General features: G+C 40.3%; 1 protein-coding gene across 1 annotated transcript in view; it reads right to left on the reverse strand.

Annotated features, from left to right (window-relative positions):
- LOC144254669 (E3 ubiquitin-protein ligase TRIM58-like) overlaps positions 1 to 26224 on the reverse strand; it is a 39231-nt gene that overhangs the window by 10777 nt on the left and 2230 nt on the right. The window contains exons 2-3 of the mRNA XM_077798122.1: positions 25274 to 25369; positions 14420 to 14650 (exon numbers count right to left, since the gene is read on the reverse strand). Coding sequence (XP_077654248.1) covers positions 14420 to 14650; positions 25274 to 25369 — 327 coding nt within the window. The remainder of the gene's footprint in view (positions 1 to 14419; positions 14651 to 25273; positions 25370 to 26224) is intronic.

Raw genomic sequence — 26224 nt, forward strand, 5'->3', positions numbered from 1 at the left:
ACAAATGTGTATATATGTATGTTTTTTAAGGAATTTGGGAAACATTTCCTGATTGCATATTTAATCCTACTTTTTACTTCCTCAAAAAGTGTAGAGGCTCTTGGATGTCTGAGTTCTCACCCTAAATTGACCTTGTAATGACTAGGTGAATAAATCAGGATAGAACTGGAAACTACTCATGCATTTCATGGCTGCACACCATGAGCATGATGTGTGCACAGGGTGGAAGAGTCAGGTCAGTTCTTGCACAACAAAGCTCATCAGTGACGTCCCGGTGAGCCCTACTGACTGTCAGTGTTCCTGTTAGGTCACGGAGCCATCTCGTTCTGCCTCCTGTTGAGTACCCAAGAAGCAGGTGGAATTGACTAGTGCCTGTGGTGCATAGGAAAACACCTCTTCTTTTGGTCCTCTGACCTCATGGCACCAAAGTGACTGCCAAACCCAGGGCTCAGGAAGCTCTCCCTCCACAAGGAAATGTAAGCATGGGGGAAACTGGTGAGAAGTCCGCAGGCTTCTTACCCCACAAGCCCACGAGGGCATTCTTCAGTAACCATGGAACTGGAGACAGAAGTTCTAATGCTTAAGACATTTTTTTAAACTCACACCCCTGTGCAAAAATGGGATCTGGAGGCCAACTGATTCGCGTGGCCTGCCCTGCGGCTACAGAAGGCGTGGCGCCTCAGTGAAGCCATTAATTGGCAAGCAGGGAGGTTAGGGAAGGCCATTAGGTGGAATCCCACCAGCCAAGCCCACAGGGACCCTTGGGCCGAGCACGAGCACGGGTTCTCAGAAGGGGAAGGAAGCGGTACAGTCCCATCCCCCACAGCGGACACTCCACCGAGGCAGTCAGCGGCCACCATCCGGGAAAGCTGAAGGATACACCGCCACTCTCCTTCAGAGTGCAACATCAAAACAGGTCGGTGTCATTCAGCTCACCCCCCAGACAGCGGGAATTCGCATAAAATCTCTCCTAGGCTTGCCGGGAGAGGGAGTATCAAGCTGAGACTCCATAAAGACTAGGGGGAAACCAGAGACACCTGACCTCCAACCCCTCCTCCCAGTAGCAGCCAAAACGAAACCTGGCTAGCCAGCGCTGGGGGAGGGGCAAGCAGAAAAAATCAAAGTGATAGAGTGCCAGGGATACCAGCAGCCTGCAGCAGGGCCCCGGAGATCCAGACCAACTGATTCGCGTGGCCTGCCCTGCGACTACAGAAGGCGTGGCGCCTCAGTGAAGCCATTAATTGGCAAGCAGGGAGGTTAGGGAAGGCCATTAGGTGGAATCCCACCAGCCAAGCCCACACGGACCCTTGGGCCGAGCACGGGTTCTCAGAAGGGGAAGGAAGCAGTACAGTCCCATCCCCCACAGCGGACACTCCACCGAGGCAGTCAGCGGCCACCATCCGGGAAAGCTGAAGGATACACCGCCACTCTCCTTCAGAGTGCAACATCAAAACAGCGGACACTCCATCCAGGCAGTCAGCGGCCACCATCCGGGAAAGCTGAAGAATACACCACCACTCTCCAACAGCTTGCAACATCAAAACAGCCAGCAGCAGGAACCCGGAGATCCAGGCCAACTGATTCGCGCGGCCTGCCCCGCAGCTACAGAAGGCGTGGCGCCTCAGAGAAGCCATTAATTAGCAAGCAGGGAGGTTAGGGACTGCCATTAGGTGGAATCCCGCCAGCCAAGCCCACCTCCCACGCCTGGAACAGGCCCAGCGACCTGCCAGCATTGTAGTCACGACACCCCAATTGGAATAGGGACAGAGCAGAGCCGCCTTCCACTCCCGGAACAGGCCCAGAGAGCCGCCAGCGTGGTAGACACGTCACCCCAATTGGAGTAGGGGCACAGCCGCCGCCCGCACCTGCAAGGGAGACTTTTCAAGTATACAAGAGCAACATAAATAAATAGGGGGTAAATTTCAAAACACAACAGTTGCACCAAGCAGAAAGAAACGCGAGCAGTATGAAAAGACAAGGAAAGAAAGGACCACAAGCAATGCAGGTCAACTCAACTTTAGAAGAGGTAATAGCTGCAACAGATGGAATATCAGATAAAGAGTTCAGGATATATATGCTTCAGATGATCTGGAGTCTCAAGGAAGACATGAGACAGCAAAATCAGACAATGAAAGATCACATTGACAAACAAATCCAGGAAGTAAAAAATCAATTTCACAGGGAGATAGAGGTAATAAAAAACAAACAAATTGAAATTCTAGAAATGCAGGAAGCTATAAACCAACTTAAAAACTCAATTGAGAATACTACCAGCAGAGTAGATCACTTAGAAGAGAGAACATCAGACAATGAAGACAAAGTATTTCAACTGGAAAAGAACATAGACAGCTCAGCAAGTCTGCTAAGAAACCATGAGCAGAACATCCAAGAATTATGGGACAATATCAAAAGACCAAATTTAAGAGTCATTGGGATACAGGAAGGCACAGAGCTCCATTCCAAAGGAATAAACAGTCTATTCAGTGAAATAATACGAGAAAACTTCCCAGAATTGAAGATTGAGACAGAATCCCAAATCCTAGAAGCCTACAGGACGCCGAATGTGCAAAATCATAAGAGATCCACACCTAGACACATTATAATGAAGATGTCCAACATACAGAATAAGGAGAGAATTTTAAAAGCTGCAAGAGAAAGAAAGCAGATTACATTTAGGGGTAAACCAATCAGGATAACAGCTGATCTCTCAACACAGACTCTGAAAGCTAGAAGATCCTGGAATAACATATTTCAAACACTGAAAGACAATGGGCTCCAACCAAGAATCGTGTATCCGGCGAAATTAAGCTTCAGGTTAGAAGATGAAATTAAAACCTTCCACAATAAACAAAAGTTAAAAGAATTCGCAGCTAGAAAACCATCTCTTCAAAAAATCCTTGGCAAAACATTACAGGAAGAGGAAATGGAAAATAACATTGAAAACCAACAATGGGAGGTAGGACAGTAAAGGGGGGAAAGTAGTCAAAGAGGATAACAAATCAGGTTTAGTAACATCAATAAACAAATATGGATAGAAGAACAAACCATATCTCAATAATAACCCTAAATGTTAATGGCTTAAACTCACCAATTAAGAGACACAGGCTAGTAGAATGGATCAAAAAACAAGACCCAACAATATGCTGTCTACAGGAGACGCATTTGATAGGAAAAGATATACATAGACTGAAGGTGAAAGGTTGGGAAAAATCATATCACTCATATGGACCGCGGAAACAAGCAGGAGTGTCCATACTCATATCTAATAAAATAGATTTCAAGCCAAAGCTAATCAAAAGGGATATAGAAGGACACTTCATACTGCTCAAGGGAACCATACATGAACAAGACATAACAATCATAAATATATATGCCCCAAATAATGGTGCAGCTGTGTTCATCAAGCAAACTCTTCTCAAGTTCAAGAGTCTAATAGACCAACATACAATAATCATGGGAGACTTCAACACACCTCTCTCACCACTGGACAGATCTTCCAAACAAAAGTTAAATAAGGAAACTATAGAACTCAATAACACAATTAACAACCTAGACTTAATTGACATATATAGACTATACCACCCAACATCAAGTAGCTACACTTTTTTTCTCAGCAGCACATGGAACCTTCTCAAAAATAGACCATATACTATGTCACAGGGCAACTCTTAGACAATACAAAGGGGTAGAGATAATACCATGCATCTTATCTGATCATAATGGAATGAAACTGAAAATCAATGATAAAAGAAGAAAGGAAAAAGCAAGCATCACCTGGAGAATGAACAATAGGTTGCTGAGTGATCAATGGGTTTTAGAAGACATCAAGGAGGAAATTAAAAAATTCCTAGAGTTAAATGAAAACACAGACACAACATATCGGAATCTATGGGACACATTGAAAGCAGTTCTAAGAGGAAAATTCATTGCTTGGAGTTCATTCCTCAAAAAAAGAAAAAACCAACAAATAAATGATCTCATACTTCATCTCAAAATCCTAGAAAAAGAAGAGCAAAACAACAGCAAAAGAAGTAGAAGGCAAGAAATAATTAAAATCAGAGCTGAAATTAATGAAATTGAAACAAAAGAAACAATTGAAAAAATTGACAAAACTAAAAGCTGGTTCTTTGAAAAAATAAATAAAATTGACAGACCCTTAGCCATGCTAACGAAGAGAAGAAGAGAGAGAACCCAAATTACTAGCATACGGGATGAAAAAGGCAATATCACAACAGACACTTCAGAAATACAGAAGATAATCAGAAATTACTTTGAATCCTTATACTCCAATAAAATAGAAGATAGTGAAGGCATAGATAAATTCCTTGAGTCCTATGATCTGCCCAGATTGAGCCAGGAGGATATAGACAACCTAAACAGACCAATAACAATAGAGGAAATAGAAGAAACCATCAAAAGACTACCAACTAAGAAAAGCCCAGGACCGGATGGGTATACAGCAGAGTTTTACAAAACCTTTAAAGAGGAACTAACACCAATACTTTTCAAGCTATTTCAGGAAATAGAAAAAGAGGGAGAACTTCCAAATTCATTCTACGAGGCCAACATCACCCTGATTCCGAAACCAGACAAAGACACATCAAAGAAGGAAAACTACAGACCAATATCTCTAATGAACCTTGACGCAAAAATCCTCAATAAAATTCTGGCGAATCGGATTCAAATACATATCAAAAAAATTATACATCATGATCAAGTAGGATTCATCCCTGGGATGCAAGGCTGGTTTAATATACGGAAATCAATAAATGTTATTCACCACATCAATAGACTTAAAAATAAGAACCATATGATCATCTCAATAGATGCAGAAAAAGCATTCGACAAAGTACAGCATCCCTTTATGTTCAAAACGCTAGAAAAATTAGGGATAACAGGATCATACCTCAACATTGTAAAAGCAATCTATGATAAGCCACAGGCCAGCATCATTCTGAATGGAGAAAAATTGAAGGCATTCCCTCTAAGATCTGGTACAAGACAGGGATGCCCTCTCTCACCACTTCTGTTCAACATAGTCCTCGAAACACTGGCCAGAGCAATTAGACAGTCAAAAGAAATTAAAGGCATAAAAATAGGAAAAGAAGAACTTAAATTATCACTATTTGCAGATGATATGATTCTATACCTAGCAGACCCAAAAGGGTCTACAAAGAAGCTATTAGAGCTAATAAATGAATTCAGCAAAGTGGCAGGATATAAGATCAACACGCATAAATCAAAGGCATTCCTGTATATCAGCGACAAATCCTCTGAAACGGAAATGAGGACAACTACTCCATTCACAATATCCCCCCAAAAAATAAAATACTTGGGAATCAACCTAACAAAAGAGGTGAAAGATTTATACAATGAAAATTACAGAACCCTAAAGAAAGACATAGAAGAAGACCTTAGGAGATGGAAAAACATACCCTGCTCATGGATAGGCAGAACTAACATCATCAAAATGGCGATATTACCAAAAGTTCTCTATAAGTTCAATGCAATGCCAATCAAAATCCCAACAGCATATCTTGTAGAAATAGATAAAAGAATCATGAAATTCATATGGAATAATAAAAGACCCACAATAGCAAAAACAATACTAAGCAGGAAGTGTGAATCAGGCGGTATAGCGATACCAGACTTCAAAATATACTACAGAGCAATAGTAACAAAAACAGCATGGTACTGGTACCAAAACAGGCGGGTGGACCAATGGTACAGAATAGAGGACACAGTAACCAATCCACAAAACTACAACTATCTTATTTTTGATAAAGGGGCTAAAAGCATGCAATGGAGGAAGGATAGCATCTTCAACAAATGGTGCTGGGAAAACTGGAAATCCATTTGCACCAAAATGAATCTGAATCCCTATCTCTCGCCGTGCACAAAAGTTAACTCAAAATGGATCAAGGAGCTTGATATTAAATCAGAGACACGGCATCTGATAGAAGAAAAAGTTGGTTATGATCTACACGCTGTGGGATCGGGCTCCAAATTCCTCAATAGGACACCCATAGTGCTAGAGTTAACAAATAGAATCAACAAATGGGACTTACTCAAACTAAAAAGTTTTTTCTCAGCAAAAGAAACAATAAGAGAGATAAATAGGGAGCCTACATCCTGGGAACAAATCTTTACTCCACACACTTCAGATAGAGCCCTAATAACCAGAATATACAAAGAACTCAAAAAATTAGACAATAAGATAACAAATAACCCAATCAATAAATGGGCCAAGGACCTGAACAGACACTTCTCAGAGGAGGACATACAATCAATCAACAAGTACATGAAAAAATGCTCACCATCGCTAGCAGTCAGAGAAATGCAAATCAAAACTACCCTAAGATACCATCTCACTCCAGTAAGACTGGCAGCCATTAGGAAGTCAAACAACAATAAGTGCTGGAGAGGATGCAGGGAAAAGGGCACTCTTGTTCATTGCTGGTGGGACTGCAAATTGGTGCAGCCAATTTGGAAAGCAGTATGGAGATTTCTCGGAAAGCTGGGAATGGAACCACCATTTGACCCAGCTATTCCCCTTCTCGGTCTATTCCCTAAAGCCCTAACAAGAGCATGCTACAGGGACACTGCTACATCGATGTTCATAGCAGCTCAATTCACGATAGCAAGACTGTGGAACCAGCCTAGATGCCCTTCAATAGATGAATGGATAAAAAAAATGTGGCATTTATACACTATGGAGTATTACTCTGCATTAAAAAATGACAAAATTATAGAATTTGGAGGGAAATGGATGGCATTAGAGCAGATTATGCTAAGTGAAGCTAGTCAATCTTTAAAAAACAAATACCAAATGACTCCTTTGATATAAGGGGTGTAAACAAGGACAGGGTAGGGACGAAGAGCTTGAGAAGAATATTTACAGTAAACAGGGATGAGAGGTGGGAGGGAAAGGGAGTGAGAAGGGAAATTGCATGGAAATGGAAGGCGATCCTCAGGGTTATACAAAATGTCATATAAGAGGTAAGGAGGGGTAAGTCAAGAGAATACAAATGGAAGACATGATTTACAGTAGAAGGGGTAGAGAGAGAAATGGGGAGGGGAGGGGAGGGGAGGGGAGGGGAGGGGAGGGGGGATAGTAGACAATAGGACAGACAGCAGAATACACCAGACACTAGAAAGGCAATATGTCAATCAATGGAAGGGTAACTGATGTGATACAGCAATTTGTATACGGGGTAAAAGCGGGAGTTCATAATCCACTTGAATCAAACCGTGTAATATGATGTATTAAGAACTATGTAATGTTATGAACGACCAATAAAAAAAAAAAAAAAGTGCATGATTGATACTCAAAAATTTCACCAATATGGATGTTTTTAATGTAAAGGATTATTAAATAATTTTATAAATTAAATAAGCTTGTAACACTAAAATTATTTGATTTCTGCTTTTGCTAAATTGTTTTGACAGTTTTTTAATAAAAATATATCCTTAGTTGTTTTACTAACATAATCTTTATCATAGTTCTTGTAAAATATGTTTATTGCTTCACTGTTACTGCTATTATAATATATTTAAACTAATTTAATTAAGCATTTATTTAAATTTGTAAAACAAGGAGCCCATAATTTCATACACACTGTCACTGTGAATGAGTATTAGGGCTTCAGATTTTCCTTCCCTCTTTATGAATACAATAATCATTTACTACGGTACTATGGCAAGCACTGGGATGACAAGATGGAGATGATAAAGGCCATTCCTCAACAATCATATACTGGTAATTTTCATACAGGTTAATGGGCAGTATAGCAGTGCTATACTAAGACCATTTTTATGTATCTAAAAATTTTGATGACTGGAAGCAGTCTAAGGTGGCAGTGATATCAAGAGTCTTTGAAAAGCAACCACTATAAAACAGAGTCAATTATAATCTTTCTTTCATCTTATGTACATTGAGCACTGATCCCATCATTCTGGAGTTATAACAGGAACCTTGCAGTCCCACCATGTGATTTCCTAATACTTTTTGCAAGATTTAAATATTATTCCAAAAATGATGAGCTCTATTTAAGAGTTATTAAGAAAAACAATGCTCAACTATGTTGGACCCATTTTAAGATATTTCTATAATGTTTGACCATTTTTTTATTAGGGGGACTCTTACAACAGTGAGATATCTCTTATAAAATCATATAAATAAAAGATAGCATCTTGTTTTCATTATGAGTCATTGTTGTTAAAATATCAATTTTATCACACCTTGTTTTAGAGCTTCAATGGTATTTTGATGATCTTAACTCCTATGTTAAAAAGAGGCCTCACTTTTTGTTTGGCTTTGAGTTAAAAAAAAAATATATAGGAATCAAAAAGAGCCTAGAGGAGGGTAATACTAACAGACTCCTGATAAAGAAACAGCCCATCTAAGTTATATAAGACACCAATGCAGTAGAATACTTGAAAAGGGAACATTGAATACATAAATTAAAGGTCAAACGTAGGTGATATGTATTTTTTAACTGTTTCTTAGATTATATGCATACTTTTTCTGGAAAAATTGGGAGAAATGGGCCTGAATTGCTTCAGAGTCATAAAATTGGATGACTGTGTACAAAAAGAGAATAAAAGTTAAATATTTCTGTGATTTATTAAGCACAATGCAAATATAAGGTATCCTCATTAGTTTTTACCAGAAAAATCATGTAATTGTTTTACAAGACAATCATGAATGAGTGTGTAAATGCAGATACAGTGCAAAGGAAGATTTTGGGGGGATCAACTATTTTTTGTAGAGAAAGTTATGTTTGTTATTTACTTCCTTATAGGCTAGTTTATTTGAAATTCAATCTGGTAGTCTGTAGATTTCCCTGTGGAGGATTAATTTTTCAAATCATGCTCACCTTAATGAGAGGCTTTACAAAGCACTCCTCTATCAAGATAGAGGCACCTCTCCTTAATCACTGCAGAATGCCTCCAAAGATGAAGGCAGGAGAGGAAAATGGAACTGGGGAGGAAGAGAGATCAAATTATTTTATGTGCATCTTTTAATAGTTCATAATTAATACCACTTCTGTGTAGAGTTATACTACAGTAAGAATTTTAAAATACTTTCACTTAAAAAAGAAGGATGGCCTTCAGTGTCACCAGTTGGTGTGTGCAAAGAGGACCAAGCTAGCTCTCAATAAATGCCCCTTTGCTGCTTACATAGATTTAAAAAAAAGAAGAAGAAGGATAAGACTAGAAATCTATCAAGATCATTTACCTTCACATGTAAAAAAAATGTAGAGTCATTAAACATCACATCATTATTATCACAAAATAGTACTTATTATGTTCATTAATCTACTTTAGACCCTGTTTGTAGAATTAGCAAGATAATTGATTTTATACAAAAAAAAAAAACCCGCACAAACAAACAAACAAACAACAACAACAAAAAAAACTAGATGGCCACACTTAACAAATAGTTGGAAGTATTTCCACATATTTTTAATCAAGTACATAAACTATTGAACTGCATGTTCCAAAAATGTTGCTCCTACCTTATGAGTAAAAATCAATTAAAATGAAAGAGCTATATATTGTTTCCAAATCTGAGAAATGAACAAATCAGAGTTTTTAGATTTGAAACTGCCTCTTTTTACACTTTTACCCTACTTTGAAACTGTCAGCCTATACACTGAAAGTATTCTTAAAAAAAGAAAGGCATCACCCATTTTCTGTGGTTTATGGCAGTTAGCCCAGACTCATCTAGCAAAACTTAGTCAAGCATTTAAAACACCCTGCTCATGACTTTGTCATTGGTTTACCTGTTGCTCTCAAGAAAAGTTTGAAATTTCTAAGCAAGAAGTGAAAATACCCAAACCAAAGAGTTTCTTGTCAAGATGTTCAACCTTATCTCTTCCCACTCACACTACTGTCACTTTGCTCTAGCTTCTAGTCACACAGGACCACTTACAGTTCCACAAATGTTTTTTTTCTCATATCTCATTGTCTCTATGCATCCTTTCCCTCTCTGTCATAATTTCCCTGTATCCTTCAGGTGTCAACTCATGTAGAACCTTCATGGAAGGACTTCTAACACTGCCACAAAATTGGAACAGAAATCCCTTCTCTGTGTTCAGTAGTACCTTGTTCTAAACATGTCATAGTGCCCGTTAATCTGTATGAAAATTATGATTGTTGAGGAGTGGCCTTTATCATCTCCATCTTGTCATCCCAGTGCTTGCCATAGTACCTTAGTACATGATTGTTATATTCATGAAGAGGGATGGAAAATCTGAAACCCTGATACTCATTCACAGTGACAATTTTGCACAAAACTATGGGCAAACTATTTCATAGTAACTTTGTATTGTGGTCGTACAAATGTAAAAAGAAATTCATTTTATGAAAAATGATAATTTTTCAACTTTTTGTTTACTGATTGATGCTTATGAAACCTTTGAGATAAAAAATATAATTATTTTTCTCTCCATTTGCTACAGAATTTGAATCTAGACTAATGGGAGTTTCTTCCATAAGATTTACTAAAAAGCCAAGACAAGATCTATTTGTGGAAGCATCAAAAGGATAACACCGATATTTTTAAAGAAAAATAGACATGAAAGATAGTATTGCATATTTCAAACTATCGCCATGTTATTTTAAAAACTTTATTGAAGAAAATATGTTTGTATTATTCTTGTGTAAAATTCTCAAAACATGAGACTATTTCTTTGCATCTATAACAAAATTTGAAGTGCAAGTGCATAACAGTTTTTATTGAGCTCTATGTATCCAAACTATGTAAATTGTTGCATTTAAACATTACCCAATGTATTCAATACTACTACCTTGGTAGAACTAAACATCACATGTTTTAATGTATTACAATTATAGTGCCATCAAACTTATATTCCTTACAAACAAGAAAAAAAATTATTTAAATTTTTATGATTTTAGTATAAAGCACTAACATAATTTTTTCATGATGAGAAATACATTTGCTTAAGACATTTTGCCTTTTTTCTTTGTTTATTCTTTCTTGAAAAATAATAGTCTAGCTACAACTTCTAGCATAAAGTACATTTTTCCCACGGAATAATTTTAGAGTAAATGGCTGTCATATGGAGACTCTTTCATTATGAAGGTTGCATTGCAGTTATGCAGCATGTTCTGACTTTTAGGTAATATTAAGGAAGTCATGAATGATGGCATATGACATGATTTATTTGAGTATACTGTTGTTAATATTATTATAAAAATATTTCTTTCAGAAATATTGTGTTTTGACAATTTTAGATTAATAAAAGTTTAATATATTGAAGTACAGAGAAATGTTAACCCAAATGTTAACATTTTATCAACTTTAATAAAATGTTTATCTTCTCTTTATCTCTTCTCTTTCTCTTCTTTATCTCTTTTCTTTCTCTCTTCTAGTAAATATAATTATAGGTATATAACAAAGTTTCTTTTTTCTGAACCATTTGTAAGTTGCAGGCATATTGTTTTTCGTTACTGAATATTTGTATTCCTAAAAGCAAGGAGTTACCTTACATACAGTGTAAAGACCAAAATTTTAAAAATGGTTCATTATAAATATCTAATCTACAAATATGATTCAGAATTTGCCAATTATTTCAGCAATGTTATTTATAACCAAAATAAAATTCAGACTTGGAAAATTTCAGAATCCTTTATTTGTCCTGTTTCTTTCACCTCCTTTAATCTGGGATATTTCTTTAGTCTTTCTGGGTTCTTTACGGCACATAAGTTTTTTAATGGTGTACTTCAGTACCTCTGTAGATTTTCCTTTAGTTCAGAATCACATGATATTCCCTCATGAGTGGAATCAGATTATGCCATTAGAGAAGGAATATCATACATGCAATGCTGTGTTCTTTCAATGCAGCATATTCTAGAGGTACTTGCGGACATGTCCAAGAACTGTGAACAGCCTCTAGAAATATTTGACATTGAATAGGATGAATAAATATTATACATACATGAATATGGTCTTGAATGTACGTGTTGTAAGTTAAAGATTCTTATTTTTTCACATTTTGAAATGTGTAGGGCTACCCAAATAAAGTAGAATATCAGAAAACTGGTGAGCGCTCCCCGCCAGGTGCCTACCACGGTGATACTGGATCTCTGTTAATTAAAGGCAAAAAAGGCTATAATTGAATTCTCACATGACTCTCAAATTTAAAAATCAGGCATATAATTAGAACAGAGACTACACAAAGTTTATATTAATTCCCATGAAACCTATCTCTACCACGCGGCCTGCGCAGTGGTTTCATTAATGAGGTTCTAGGCATAAAGTTAGTTAGACGAGATCGAAATAAAAACACAAGACTCAATTACCTTAATTCTATTGCTAGGTCCGAGACGGCTCCCCTCTCTGGTTCGCTCCTCTAGCCGCCCAGCAGGGCAGCAAGGATTACTCAGGGCTAGCAGGAGAGAGAGAGCGAGCACGCCGGGGAGTAGCCTTTTATTAGGGAACCAGAGATTCAGGGGAGAATTCCATCCAATGAAGGTTGAGGGGGGGCTGCACTCCAAGGTCAGGGTCAGCGATTGGGTCCCCGGGGTCAGTGGTCAGGCACACCCCCACACGGATGGGCTCTCTCATCAGGAGAGGGATGGGAAAAACTTCGACATGTGCCAAAGTGCCTCAGACCCTCAACGGGAGGCACCCGATCACGTGTGAGAATGGCTCCCAACACCTATCCATGAACTATGGATTGTCAACTGATAGCTCTGGTTGTTGGGCTATTTTAACAGTTACATTCTGCACTTTATACAGATGGAATTAGGGTAAAAATCCTACATGTTTTCGGAATTTACTTGAGGAACATATATAAGTACGGCGTAGATCCTGGGACTGGGCATATCGCTCATGGTCGAGGGCTTGCCTGACTTGAACAGGGCCCTGTGTTCTGTCCCAGTACCCCAGAAAAAGTCATCCTCAAATTCGAATTCTCTGAACCAACAGACAAAGCTACTAACTGTCTAAGGAGATAAGAAAGGAAGTCACTACTATCCAGCAACAGTGTATCTCAAAGCGGGTAACAAAAAGGTCACCTCCAACACACTTGTATTCTTCCCTAAAAGTGGTCAACAGTCAGACAAATTTCAACAAGGCATGAATGCAGGGAAACCATTTGCCTTGTCCTTTATGGACATGATCGGCCTGGGTCTTGGCCAGTGGGGTAAAATGAAGATCATTGGTATCAGAGAAGAAAGAGAGAGGACACAGACAAAAATTATGTAAGAGTATATTCTTACTATGATTTGTACTATAAATCATTTTAACATTTATATGGTGCAAAGAAATACTCATTTTAAATGAGATGTTATCTGAGATAATGCAGTGAATATTATTTTTGAAAATGCCAACGTTCCTGTGCTTACTTGCCACCTATACTTGAAAAATTAATTTCTTTCTGGCTCTCTGTTTACTCATTAGGAAATGAGCACAGCCATGACATTGGTAATGGGAATAAAGATATTATGGGCATATTAAATAAAGTGCTTGGTAGATAAAAGCGTTTCATGCAGTTACTTAGTGATTCCCCATCAGATGCCACAATATTGACAACTGTGTTTGCAAATGTCCCAGGACAGCGACTGGATTTATGTGTCTGGAACTTGCAGTGTCCAGAGACGAGTCAGTTGGGACACTGTGGGCCAGCTGCTCAGTGGGGATCTGCACTCTCTTTTAGGTTAGAATCCTCGTCTGTCACTGGGGCAAGGTACAGAGAAAAGTACCAGGTGAATGAATTTCTCTTGCAGGCGACCCTGTGAACAACACCTGTGGGGCGGAATGGCCATGTCTGTGACCCCAGACCCTGGGGACGCTGGGGCAGGAGGGAGTGGTTCAAGGCCAGCCTGAGCCTCTGAGTGAGACCCTGTCTCATATTAAGACTTTAAAAAGGCTGCTCCGAAGTCCCAAAAGATTGAGAAATCTGCATGGGAGTCCATACACTCCTACCATGCCTGGAGTCTGTACACTCCCACCATACACTCCCCTTAGGACTTAACACGGGAATTTCAAGCTGGACTAGGTAAAGGACTGCTCATACTTCTGGCTATTTTCCATGAAATGGGCTGCCAGAGGCTTTGGGGGTTGAACATTCATGAAAATCAGCAATATCATCTTTGACAAAAGACGGTTTCTCAGCCAGAATGGCGCAGCTTATCCTTGCTCCAGCTGTTCACGATTCCATAAATAATTAATTTTCTCTCATCACGTATTGAAGTTTTTGTCTTTTGCATGAGCTAAATGGTCCTCTGGGTGCCTCCTGACTCAGGGCCCAGTATTCAGTCATAAGATGCCTTCTAAGGAAGTACTGCTGAGCTCTGTCCTAGAGAACTGGGTGCCTTCGTGTCCCATGCCAAGGCTTGTCCCCATCCCCTCAGCCTCTGTAGGCCTGCCCTCCTGAGGCCGCCTCACCTCCAGCAGCCCCAGGGCTGGGCGCTGGCACCTCTCCTCCAGCTCCTCTGCCAGCTCCTTGAGGGCCTTCCTGTGCTGGGCCAGCTGGTCCTTACTGTCCCGAAGTCTCTGCAGGGTGGCTCTCTCCTCCTCCTCCAGCCTCCGCAGCTGCAGCTGCTCTTCAAGGGCCAGAAAGCCTCGGTGCTTCTCAAACTCCAACCTGAAGCGCTGCCACTGCATCTCCACCTTCTCCTGGAGCAACAGGAGACCCCATCAGGCTGGGGCAAAGTGTGTGGGACCTGCCTCAAGTGTGGGACGGGCAGCCAGAGAAGGGACGTCCCGCATCACCCCCCACCCCTGAACCCACCCCCCTCGCTCTGCACCTCTGGGGAGGACCTTAGAAACCAGAGGCCGGGAACAGGAGAGGTGGCCGGTGGGGTTTTCAAGCTCAGAGTCTGGGAAGACTGTGGCTGTGGGCCCCCTTCTGCTGCAGGGCCAGAGGCAAGGCCTTTGACACGCGGGTTTCAATATCACTAGTCAAATGCAGCAGAAAGAGAAGTGTGGGGATCATCTGGGCACCTCCAAGAGCCTGTGTGGCCCCACAGCAGAGGGCTGGTTCTGCTGCTGGATGGGTGGCCAGGAAGAGCAGGAGGCCTTGGCTGTGAGGGACAATGTGACAGGAGAACACCGGATGTTCTCTTGTCCCAGGAGAAGCAAGAAACCAGCACAAGGCTGTGTCCTCTGCAGAGTCCAGAAGAACTAACTGCCACGCAGGCCACTCACTCCAGGCTATTACACCAGCCCCTACCCAAATCTCCCTGGTGCTGAGGACAGAACCCCTGGCTTCACTCAGGCTGGGCAAGCTCTGCCCCTGAGGCACACCTGGCCCTCACACATTGGTGTCTGACTGAACCTAAGGATCACACTGTGTGCAGGGGATCACATCTAAATGTTATTCTCTTGAAATTAGTAGCTAGAAACCCAGCTTTAAACTGAGCATGAGCGGCAAGTCACCCTCCCAAAGCATCTGCACCTTGGGTTGTCTGTTTTGTTTTTAAACCTGATAGTTTCTTGGTTTAATTGAAAGGCATAAATTATCATCAAAATTATTATAAAAGACATATATATATATATATATTTGTAATCCAAATAATAGTTCTCCCCAAATATCTGGAGGTACTTTGGATCGCCCCTCTAGGGGAGGTGCCGCCTGCTGCCGCCCGCAGAGGCTGAGTGCTGTTGAACGACAGCCTGCGGGGACAATGCCTGCCCCCCCTCCCCCCCACACACACAAGGAACTGAGGGCCCCACTGGCCACAGCGCCAAGGTTTCCCACTTTCTTCTTCCCATTTTGCATTCCTACCTCCTTTACTGTTTTCTAAATCACTAATTCATACACTCTTGGCCTCCTCCTCAGGGACACTGACTCTGCATTTCACATTCTGTTTCCTGAGAGGCATGGCTCATAGAAATGCAAACTGTCTCCCAGGGCAGGCTGCTGGAGAGAGGGCTGAGCACTGCCACAGGGAGAGGAGTCCAGGGGTGCACTAGGGATGACGGAGTGGAGGGGCTACGGCAGCCCAGCTTCCTTCACGTCACCCTCTTGAGTGCCACCTTGGGTTGTCTGTTTTGTTTTTAAACCTGATAATTTCTTGTTTTTCTCCTACATTTCATTTACACACAGTGGCCGTGAACCTGGGCCAAAATGCTCTCCTCTCCAGTTCCACAGCTGGGGATGCTTTGGGTCACCACACTTGATGCTGCCATTCATGGCAGAGGCTGGAATGTTGCTTGGCTCCTTCTGGATGTGAAGAAAGAAGAAGTGCTGCTGCAGAACTTAGAGCTCCTTTCCATTAAGCCTGTGCCTGATGGTTCTGGCTCGTGAGAACATGAACGACCAAGAAGTTCAGACATGGCTACTTGCCTCTGAACGAGATATCTTAGCATCACTTCTATGTTATGACATGCATTGGAGGTTTTAAAATGTGGGAATTCAGATCTTGCACTTGGGCTCCTGATTTCATAAATCTGTGATCAGGCCAATATTTAAAAAAATAAAATATTATTAGCTTTAAATAATAAAGATTGTGAATCAGTGCTTAACTTTACCTTTAATAGACATAGCAATAGGAGAAGATAAGATTTTTCATAAGAAAAATGTTAGCAAAAATGGTCCTTATGAACCAGGGACAGTATTGCACTGTAATTCCAGTGATTCACTGAAGCTGGAGGATCACAAGTTTAAGGCCACCTTCTACAACTTAGTGGGACCTATCTCAAAGTAAAAAGTAAAAAGGACTTTGGATGTAGCTCAATGGCAGAGCACCTTGAGTTAAATGCCCAGCACAATAAATAATAAATAAATAAATGTCCTTATGAAAATATCTGTATGAAGATAGTATATCAAACTAAATTTTTTAAAGAGAGAGAATTTTATATATATATATAAGTTTTTGGTGGACACAATATTTTATTTTTATGTAGTGCTGAGGATCGAACCCAGTGCCCCGAGCATGCCAGGTGAGCGCGCTACCGCTTGAGCCACATCCCCAACCCAAACTATATTTTTGAGGAAGAAAATAATATAAAGAATGATTCTAGCAGGAAGAGGAATATTCTATAAAATATATCTGATCGGGTGTGGGGGTGAGAGGCTTGTGGAAGCCAGTGGTGGCAGTTGGGCTCTGAGGGTTTTTTCCTGAGGAGCTGTTTTGTTTGGCGTTTGTAGTTCTAAAAATAAAGTTAGTTTCTTTTGACAAGTGGCTCCTGAATTGTGCCCAGACAGACTGCGGCATTTGGTGGCTCGCACAGGGAGCGACTGAGGGAGAGGGATCCAACATGGCGGCCGGCGAGGAAGCAGCGACTCCAACGTCTCCACTTTAACGGGATATGAAAGACTCATCGAAACAGCTGCAGCCTAGCTACGGAGGAACTTCTAGCATAACTTCCTTAAGAGGAGAGCTGCCGTGAACTGGTAGGTTTACTCGAAGTGACAGGTTGCCCCAGAGAAGTGGATCTTGGAAGGCCACGCGGGCACAGAGGTCTAGTCCCCCAACCATCAGCCGCTCCGGCAGGCGGCTCCCCCTGGAGGCCTAGCTCTCGCCCTGGGAGAAGCGGCCCCACCCGCCCGCTTCCTAACCTGGCGGCCACAGCTACTCAGCGATAAAGGTGCCCACGTGGCGGGTGCAGAAGTTAAGTCCTGCAGACGCCAGCCACCTTTGCAACCCCCGGGAACCCTGAGTGGCTTGGCCCGCCCCGCCCGAACCGGCAGTCCTCCGCCATACGGGCTCCCCCTGGAGGCCTAGCTCTCGCCCTGGGAGAAGCGGCCCCACCCGCCCGCTTCCTAACCAGGCGGCCACAGCTACTCAGCGATAAAGGTGCCCACGTGGCGGGTGCAGAAGTTAAGTCCTGCAGACGCCAGCCGCCTTTGCAACCCGCGGGAACCCTGAGCGGCTTAGCCCGCCCCGCCCGAACCGGCGGGTGCAGAAGTTAAGTCCTGCAGACGCCAACCACCTTTGCAACCCGCGGGATCCCTGGGCGGCTTGGCCCGCCCCGCCCGAACCGGCAGTCCTCCACCATCCGGGCTCCCCCGGGAGGCCTAGCTCTCGCTCCGGGAGCAGCCCCCTGCAAGCTAGACGAACCTTTGACCCATCGGGAGGTTAGGCCCAGCAACCTGCGGAGTGATAGAGGTGCCCCTCATGCCTGCTGGGTAGGCGGACCCTTGACCCACCAGCAGAGCAGACCTAGGGCCTGCCAGCGTGGTAGACGGATCACACCAATTGGAGGAGGATCACAGCCACTACATGCCCTGCAAGGGTGATTATTCAACTATACAAGAGCAATATAAATAAATAGAGGGAAAATTTCAAAACACAACAGTTTCACCAAGCAGAAAGAAACGCCAGCAGTATGAAAAGACAAGGAAAGAAAGGACCACAGGCAATGCAGGTCAACTCAACTTTAGAAGAGGTAATAGGTGCAACAGATGGAATGTCAGATAGAGAGATCAGGATATACATGCTTCAGATGATCTGGAGTCTCAAGGAAGACATGAGACAGCAAAATCAGATAATGAAAGATCACATTGACAAACAAATCCAGGAAGTAAAAGATCAATTTCACAGGGAGATAGAGGAAATAAAAAACAAACAAATAGAAATACTAGAATTGCAGGAAAAAATAAACCAACTTAAAAACTCAATTGAGAATACTACCAGCAGAGTAGATCACTTAGAAGAGAGAACATCAGACAATGAAGACAAAGTATTTCAACTGGAAAAGAACATAGACAGCTCAGCAAGTCTGCTAAGAAACCATGAACAGAACATCCAAGAAATATGGGACAATATCAAAAGACCAAATTTAAGAGTCATTGGGATACAGGAAGGCACAGAGCTCCATTCCAAAGGAATACACAGCCTATTCAATGAAATAATACGAGAAAACTTCCCAGACTTGAAGAATGAGACAGAATCCCAAATCCTAGAAGCCTACAGGACGCCGAATGTACAAAACCATAAGAGATCCACACCTAGACACATTATAGTGAAGATGTCCAACATACAGAATAAGGAAAGAATTTTAAAAGCTACAAGGGAAAGGAAGCAGATTACATTTAGGGGTAAACCAATCAGGATAACAGCTGATCTCTCAACACAGACTCTGAAAGCTAGAAGATCCTGGAATAACATATTTCAAACACTGAAAGAAAATGGGTTCCAACCAAGAATCGTGTATCCGGCAAAATTAAGCTTCAGGTTAGAAGATGAAATTAAAACCTTCCATGATAAACAAAAGTTAAAAGAATTTGCAGCTAGAAAACCATCTCTTCAAAAAATCCTTGGCAAAACATTGCAGGAAGAGGAAATGGAAAATAACATTGAAAACCAACAATGGGAGGTAGGACAGTAAAGGGGGGAAAGTAGTCAAAGAGGATAACAAATCAGGTTTAGTAACATCAACAAACAAATATGGATAGAAGTACAAACCATATCTCAATAATAACCCTAAATGTCAATGGCTTAAACTCACCAATTAAGAGACACAGGCTAGTAGAATGGATCACAAAACAAGACCCAACAATATGCTGTCTACAGGAGACGCATCTGATAGAAAAAGATATCCATAGACTGAAGGTGAAAGGTTGGGAAAAATCATACCACTCATATGGACAGCGGAAACAAGCAGGCGTGTCCATACCCATATCTAATAAAATAGATTTCAAGCCAAAGCTAATCAAAAGGGATAAAGAAGGACACTTCATACTGCTCAAGGGAACCATAAACCAACAAGACATAACAATCATAAATATATATGCCCCAAATAATGGTGCAGCGGTGTTCATCAAGCAAACTCTTCTCAAGTTCAAGAGTCTGATAGACCACCATACAATCATCATGGGAGACTTCAACACACCTCTCTCACCACTGGACAGATCTTCCAAACAAAAGTTAAACAAGGAAACTATAGAACTCAACAACACAATTAATAACCTAGACTTTATTGACATATATAGACTTTACCACCCAACATCAAGTAGTTACACTTTTTTTTCAGCAGCACATGGAACCTTCTCAAAAATAGACCATATATTATGTCACAGGGCAACTCTTAGACAATATAAAGGGGTAGAGATAATACCATGCATCTTATCTGATCATAATGGAATGAAACTGAAAATCAATGATAAAATAAGAAAGGAAAAATCAAGCATCACTTGGAGAATGAACAACAGGTTGCTGAGTGACATATGGGTTATTGAAGACATCAAGGAGGAAATTAAAAAATTCCTAGAGTTAAATGAAAACACGGACACAACATATCGGAATCTATGGGACACATTGAAAGCAGTCCTAAGAGGAAAATTCATTGCTTGGAGTTCATTCCTCAAAAAAAGAAAAAACCAACAAATAAATGATCTCATACTTCATCTCAAAATCCTAGAAAAAGAGGAGCAAAACAACAGCAAAAGAAGTAGAAGGCAAGAAATAATCAAAATCAGAGCTGAAATTAATGAAATTGAAACAAAAGAAACAATTGAAAAAATTGACAAAACTAAAAGCTGGTTCTTTGAAAAAATAAATAAAATTGACAGACCCTTAGCCATGCTAACGAAGAGAAGAAGAGAGAGAACCCAGATTACTAGCATACGGGATGAAAAAGGCAATATCACAACAGACACTTCAGAAATACAGAAGATAATCAGAGACTATTTTGAAGCCTTATACTCCAATAAAATAGAAGATAGTGAAGGCATAGATAAATTCCTTAAGTCTTACGATCTGCCCAGATTGAACCAGGAGGATATAGACAACCTAAACAGACCAATAAAAATAGAAGAAATAGAAGAAACCATCAAAAGACTACCAACTAAGAAAAGCCCAGGACCGGATGGGTATACAGCAGAGTTTTACAAAACCTTTAAAGAGGAACTAACACCAATACTTTTCAAGCTATTTCAGGAAATAGAAAAAGAGGGAGAACTTCCAAATTCATTCTACGAGGCCAACATCACCCTGATTCCGAAACCAGACAAAGACACTTCAAAGAAAGAAAACTACAGACCAATATCTCTAATGAACCTTGACGCAAAAATTCTCAATAAAATTCTGGCGAACCGGATTCAAATACATATCAAAAAAATTATACACCATGATCAAGTAGGATTCATCCATGGGATGCAAGGCTGGTTCAATATACGGAAATCAATAAATGTTATCCACCACATCAATAGACTAAAAAATAAGAACCATATGATAGTCTCGATAGACGCAGAAAAAGCATTCGACAAAGTACAGCATCCCTTTATGTTCAAAACTCTAGAAAAATTAGGGATAACAGGATCATACCTCAACATTGTAAAAGCAATCTATGATAAGCCACAGGCCAGCATCATTCTGAATGGAGAAAAATTGAAGGCATTCCCTCTAAGATCTGGTACAAGACAGGGATGCCCTCTCTCACCACTTCTGTTCAACATAGTCCTCGAAACACTGGCAAGAGCAATTAGACAGACGAAAGAAATTAAAGGGATAAAAATTGGAAAAGAAGAACTTAAATTATCACTATTTGCAGATGATATGATTCTATACCTAGCAGACCCAAAAGGGTCTATAGAGAAGCTATTAGAGCTAATAAATGAATTCAGCAAAGTGGCAGGATATAAAATCAACACGCATAAATCAAAGGCATTCCTGTATATCAGCGACAAATCCTCTGAAACGGAAATGAGGACAACTACTCCATTCACAATATCCCCCCAAAAAATAAAATACTTGGGAATCAACCTAACAAAAGAGGTGAAAGATTTATACAATGAAAATTACAAAACCCTAAAGAAAGACATAGAAGAAGACCTTAGAAGATGGAAAAATATACCCTGCTCATGGATAGGCAGATCCAACATCATCAAAATGGCGATATTACCAAAAGTTCTCTATAAGTTCAATGCAATGCCAATCAAAATCCCAGCTGCATTTCTTGTAGAAATAGATAAAAGAATCATGAAATTCATATGGAAAAATAAAAGACCCAGAATAGCAAAAACAATACTAAGCAGGAAGTGTGAATCAGGCGGTATAGCGATACCAGACTTCAAACTATACTACAGAGCAATAGTAACGAAAACAGCATGGTACTGGTACCAAAACAGGCGGGTGGACCAATGGTATAGAATAGAGGACACAGTAACCAATCCACAAAACTACAACTATCTTATATTTGATAAAGGGGCTAAAAGCATGCAATGGAGGAAGGATAGCATCTTCAACAAATGGTGCTGGGAAAACTGGAAATCCATTTGCATCAAAATGAATCTGAATCCCTATCTCTCGCCTTGCACAAAAGTTAACTCAAAATGGATCAAGGAGCTTGATATTAAATCAGAGACACGGCATCTGATAGAAGAAAAAGTTGGTTATGATCTACATACTGTGGGAGCAGGCTCCAAATTCCTCAATAGGACACCCATAGCGCAAGAGTTAACAACTAGAATCAACAAATGGGACTTACTCAAACTAAAAAGTTTTTTCTCAGCAAAAGAAACAATAAGAGAGATAAACAGGGAGCCTACATCCTGGGAACAAATCTTTACTCCACACACTTCAGATAGAGCCCTAATAACCAGAATATATAAAGAACTCAAAAAATTAGACAATAAGACAACAAGTAACCCAATCAATAAATGGGCAAAGGACCTGAACAGACACTTCTCAGAAGAGGACATACAATCAATCAATAAGTACATGAAAAAATGCTCACCATCGCTAGCAGTCAGAGAAATGCAAATCAAAACTACCCTAAGATACCATCTCACTCCAGTAAGATTGGCAGCCATTAGGAAGTCAAACAACAATAAGTGCTGGAGAGGATGTGGGGAAAAGGGCACTCTTGTTCATTGCTGGTGGGACTGCAAATTGGTGCAGCCAATTTGGAAAGCAGTATGGAGATTTCTTGGAAAGCTGGGAATGGAACCACCATTTGACCCAGCTATTCCCCTTCTCGGTCTATTCCCTAAAGACCTAATAAGAGCATGCTACAGGGACACTGCTACATCGATGTTCATAGCAGCACAATTCACGATAGCAAGATTGTGGAATCAGCCTAGATGCCCTTCAATAGATGAATGGATTAAAAAAATGTGGCATTTATACACAATGGAGTATTACTCTGCATTTAAAAATGACAAAATCATAGAATTTGGAGGGAAATGGATGGCATTAGAGCAGATTATGCTAAGTGAAGCTAGTCAATCTTTAAAAAACAAATACCAAATGACTCCTCTGATATAAGGGGAGGAAACAAGGACAGGGTAGGGACGAGGAGCTTGAGACGAAGATTTTCATTAACAGGGTTGAGAGGTGGGAGGGAAAGGAAACCAGAAGGGGAATCGCATGGAAATGGAAGGCGATCCTCAGGGTTATACAAAATGACATATAAGAGGAAAGGAGGGGTAAGACAAGATAATTCAAATGGAAGAAGTGATTTACAGTAGAAGGGGTAGAGAGAGAAAAGGGGAGGGGAGGGGAGGGGAGGGGGGATAGTAGAGAATAATATAGACAGCAGAATACATCAGACACTAGAAAGGCAATATGTCAATCAATGGAAGGGTAACTGATGTGATGCAGCAATCTGTATACGGGATAAAATTGGGAGTTCATAACTCATTTGAATCAAACTGTGAAATATGATGTATGAGGAACTATGTAATGTTTTGAACGACCAACAATAATAAAAAAAAAAAAAAAAGAAATTCACAGGAGAAAGCAAGCTTCAGAAGAAGTAGGTTTCTGAATCCTAGGCAATTTCAAAGCAAGAAAAAAAAAATTGTCATACATTTAATGTGTTTAAATTCATTTATTTATGCATTCATAATGATACCAAAACCACACACACACAAATAATTTCTCAGCAATGGTGGTTGCTAAGGTGTGAAGAAGCAAATTCATCATTCTAAAACTTTATATAAAGAAAAATAATTATGCATTTATCTTGACTTTTCTTTGTGAACTAAACTATTAGATAGTAGATGAAAAGTTCCTTTTTATAGATATAAATGAAGAAAAATTATACAATTTGAAATTTTGCAAACCCAAATCATACTGCAAATTCTATCCATAAATCTAGCTAGAAAAGTCTGTAAGGCAAACTTAGATTCTTCAACAATTAAATTGGAGAGAGAGATCAAGCAAGAAATTAAAACCTATAGATCAAAATAGACATGAGAGATATACCAACCAATTATTAGAAGTTAATTACTTTTGTAACCTGATTCCAAAGAAAAAGAAAAAACAGACTGAAAACTTTAAGTCATAAAAAAATGGAAATGTGAACACTAAATTGAAGTTTTAATATTTTAAGAAAGTGTTATTACTATTTTAGCATAATAATGATCCTATGGAATAGAATTGAGTCCTTAAATCTAAGAAACTGAAATGCTATGTTACCTGGAATTTGTTTCAAAGTATCAGAAACTGTAAGTAGGTCAGAAAAAAAAATAAGACCAGTTTGTCATGAATTAATCATTGCTGAAGCTGGGTTTGGATGATAATGATTTATTATACTGTTAAGCTATTTTCCCTAATTTTATCTATTTTTAATTCTTCATAATAAAATGTTAGAAAAGAAAAAAAAAATATATCTGATCATGTTGTATACTGTGCTCTGTACATAATATACCCATCCACCCATGCACTATATGTGGTTCACAGCCTTGACACTTTGGCAGGTTTGACCTACAATTCACTGTTGAGGGGTGCAGTTGCTGCTCTGGGCACTGTAGGGAGCCGAGCAACTTTCCAGCCTCTGCCATGAATGGCAGCAGCAAACGTGGTGACCCAAAGCCTCTCCAGCTGTGGAAAGGAGAAGAGGGCTTAACTTTACCTATAATAGACATAGCAATAGGAGAAGATAAGGTTCACAGCCACTGTGTGTAAATGAAATGTAGGAGAAAAACAAGGGGGGAGGGGCTGCAGAAAGAGGGGACCCTGGATGGATGACCCAAGGAGGCTGAAGGCTCCAATTCCCTCCCTGTATAGATGGTCCCTGGGAACTGCACCACATCTGTCACCAAGCCTGTGGCATTCACTATTTAACTGTCCGACAAATACAGTTTGACACTCCAGTAGCAGGTGGTGGCACCCACCCAAGCAGTGAGTTTCACAGTAAGATCAAGAGAGTAAAGCTATTTATAATCTGGATAGGGTCCTGCCGACAGAGGTAAAAACAAAAATGAACAATGTCATTTGGGGTCTGGGACAATTCAGGATGGCCATGAGATGTTTCCATAGAGCGCCTAAGTAAATGGCAAGCTCGCTGGAGAATGGAGACTCAGGAAGAGGGTGCTGCCTGCAGCTCCCAAGGCCCAACGCCCCCTACCTTCCACTGCACGGTCTTCCTCCCCATGTTGGCTTCCTGTATCAGGGCCTCCTCCATCTCCTTTCTCACCAGCTCTAGTGCCATCTGCAGCTTCACCTGTGTGGAGAAGACTGTGAGCACCTGCAGGATCAACTGGAAAACTCCCTAGAACGCAGGTGGACACCTTCACTGGTAACTCAGTTAATACCAGATGCAAAGATTCATCTAAAATCGTGCTCCTTGCATCATTACAATAGTAAAACTACAATGACTGAAATGTAAAAATGAGTAGCAAAACATTTTACATCAACACAATAGGAAACTTAATGACAAGAAATAGAATTACAGTGTCAAATAAGTACATTTTATAACAGTGCCAATTTTGAAAAAAATGCTTATAATGAATATGTAAAAACAATAGATGGAGGGAAATGAAGACATCATTAGGTGAAATGTCATCTATTGATGCTAGGTTGAAGAGTGATACAATTTCTTATTAAATACGATGAGAAAAGTATTTGATATTAGTACTATAAGTAATGATATTTCACCAAAAATAAATCTTGTTGGTTAAAATATGTTAAATGAAGTCAGATGCAGTGGTGCATGCCCATAATCTCAGCAAGTTGGAGGGTGAGGCAGGAGAATCTCAAGTTCAAGGTCAGCCTCAGCAACTTGTGAGACCCTATCTCAAAAAAAAAAAAAAAAAAAAAGTCTGAGGATGTGGCTCAGTGGTAAAGCCCCAGGGTTCAATCCTTGGTGTCAATAAATAAATAAATAAATAAATAAAATACTTTAGGTGAAAAACACAATATTCTGTACTTCTTAAAAGGAGTAAAAGAAGTATATAAAAAAGCCTGCCAAACAATTAAACAAACAAAAACCCAGAAATTAGATCTCTGTTCAATGATAAGACCCTTCCAAGAAGCAAATACATGCCTTTTTTTTAAACAGGAAGCACCCCTAAAGACA

The sequence above is a fragment of the Urocitellus parryii genome, chromosome 1 (genome assembly GCF_045843805.1).
Source record: "Urocitellus parryii isolate mUroPar1 chromosome 1, mUroPar1.hap1, whole genome shotgun sequence".
NCBI classification, from domain to species: domain Eukaryota; kingdom Metazoa; phylum Chordata; class Mammalia; order Rodentia; family Sciuridae; genus Urocitellus; species Urocitellus parryii.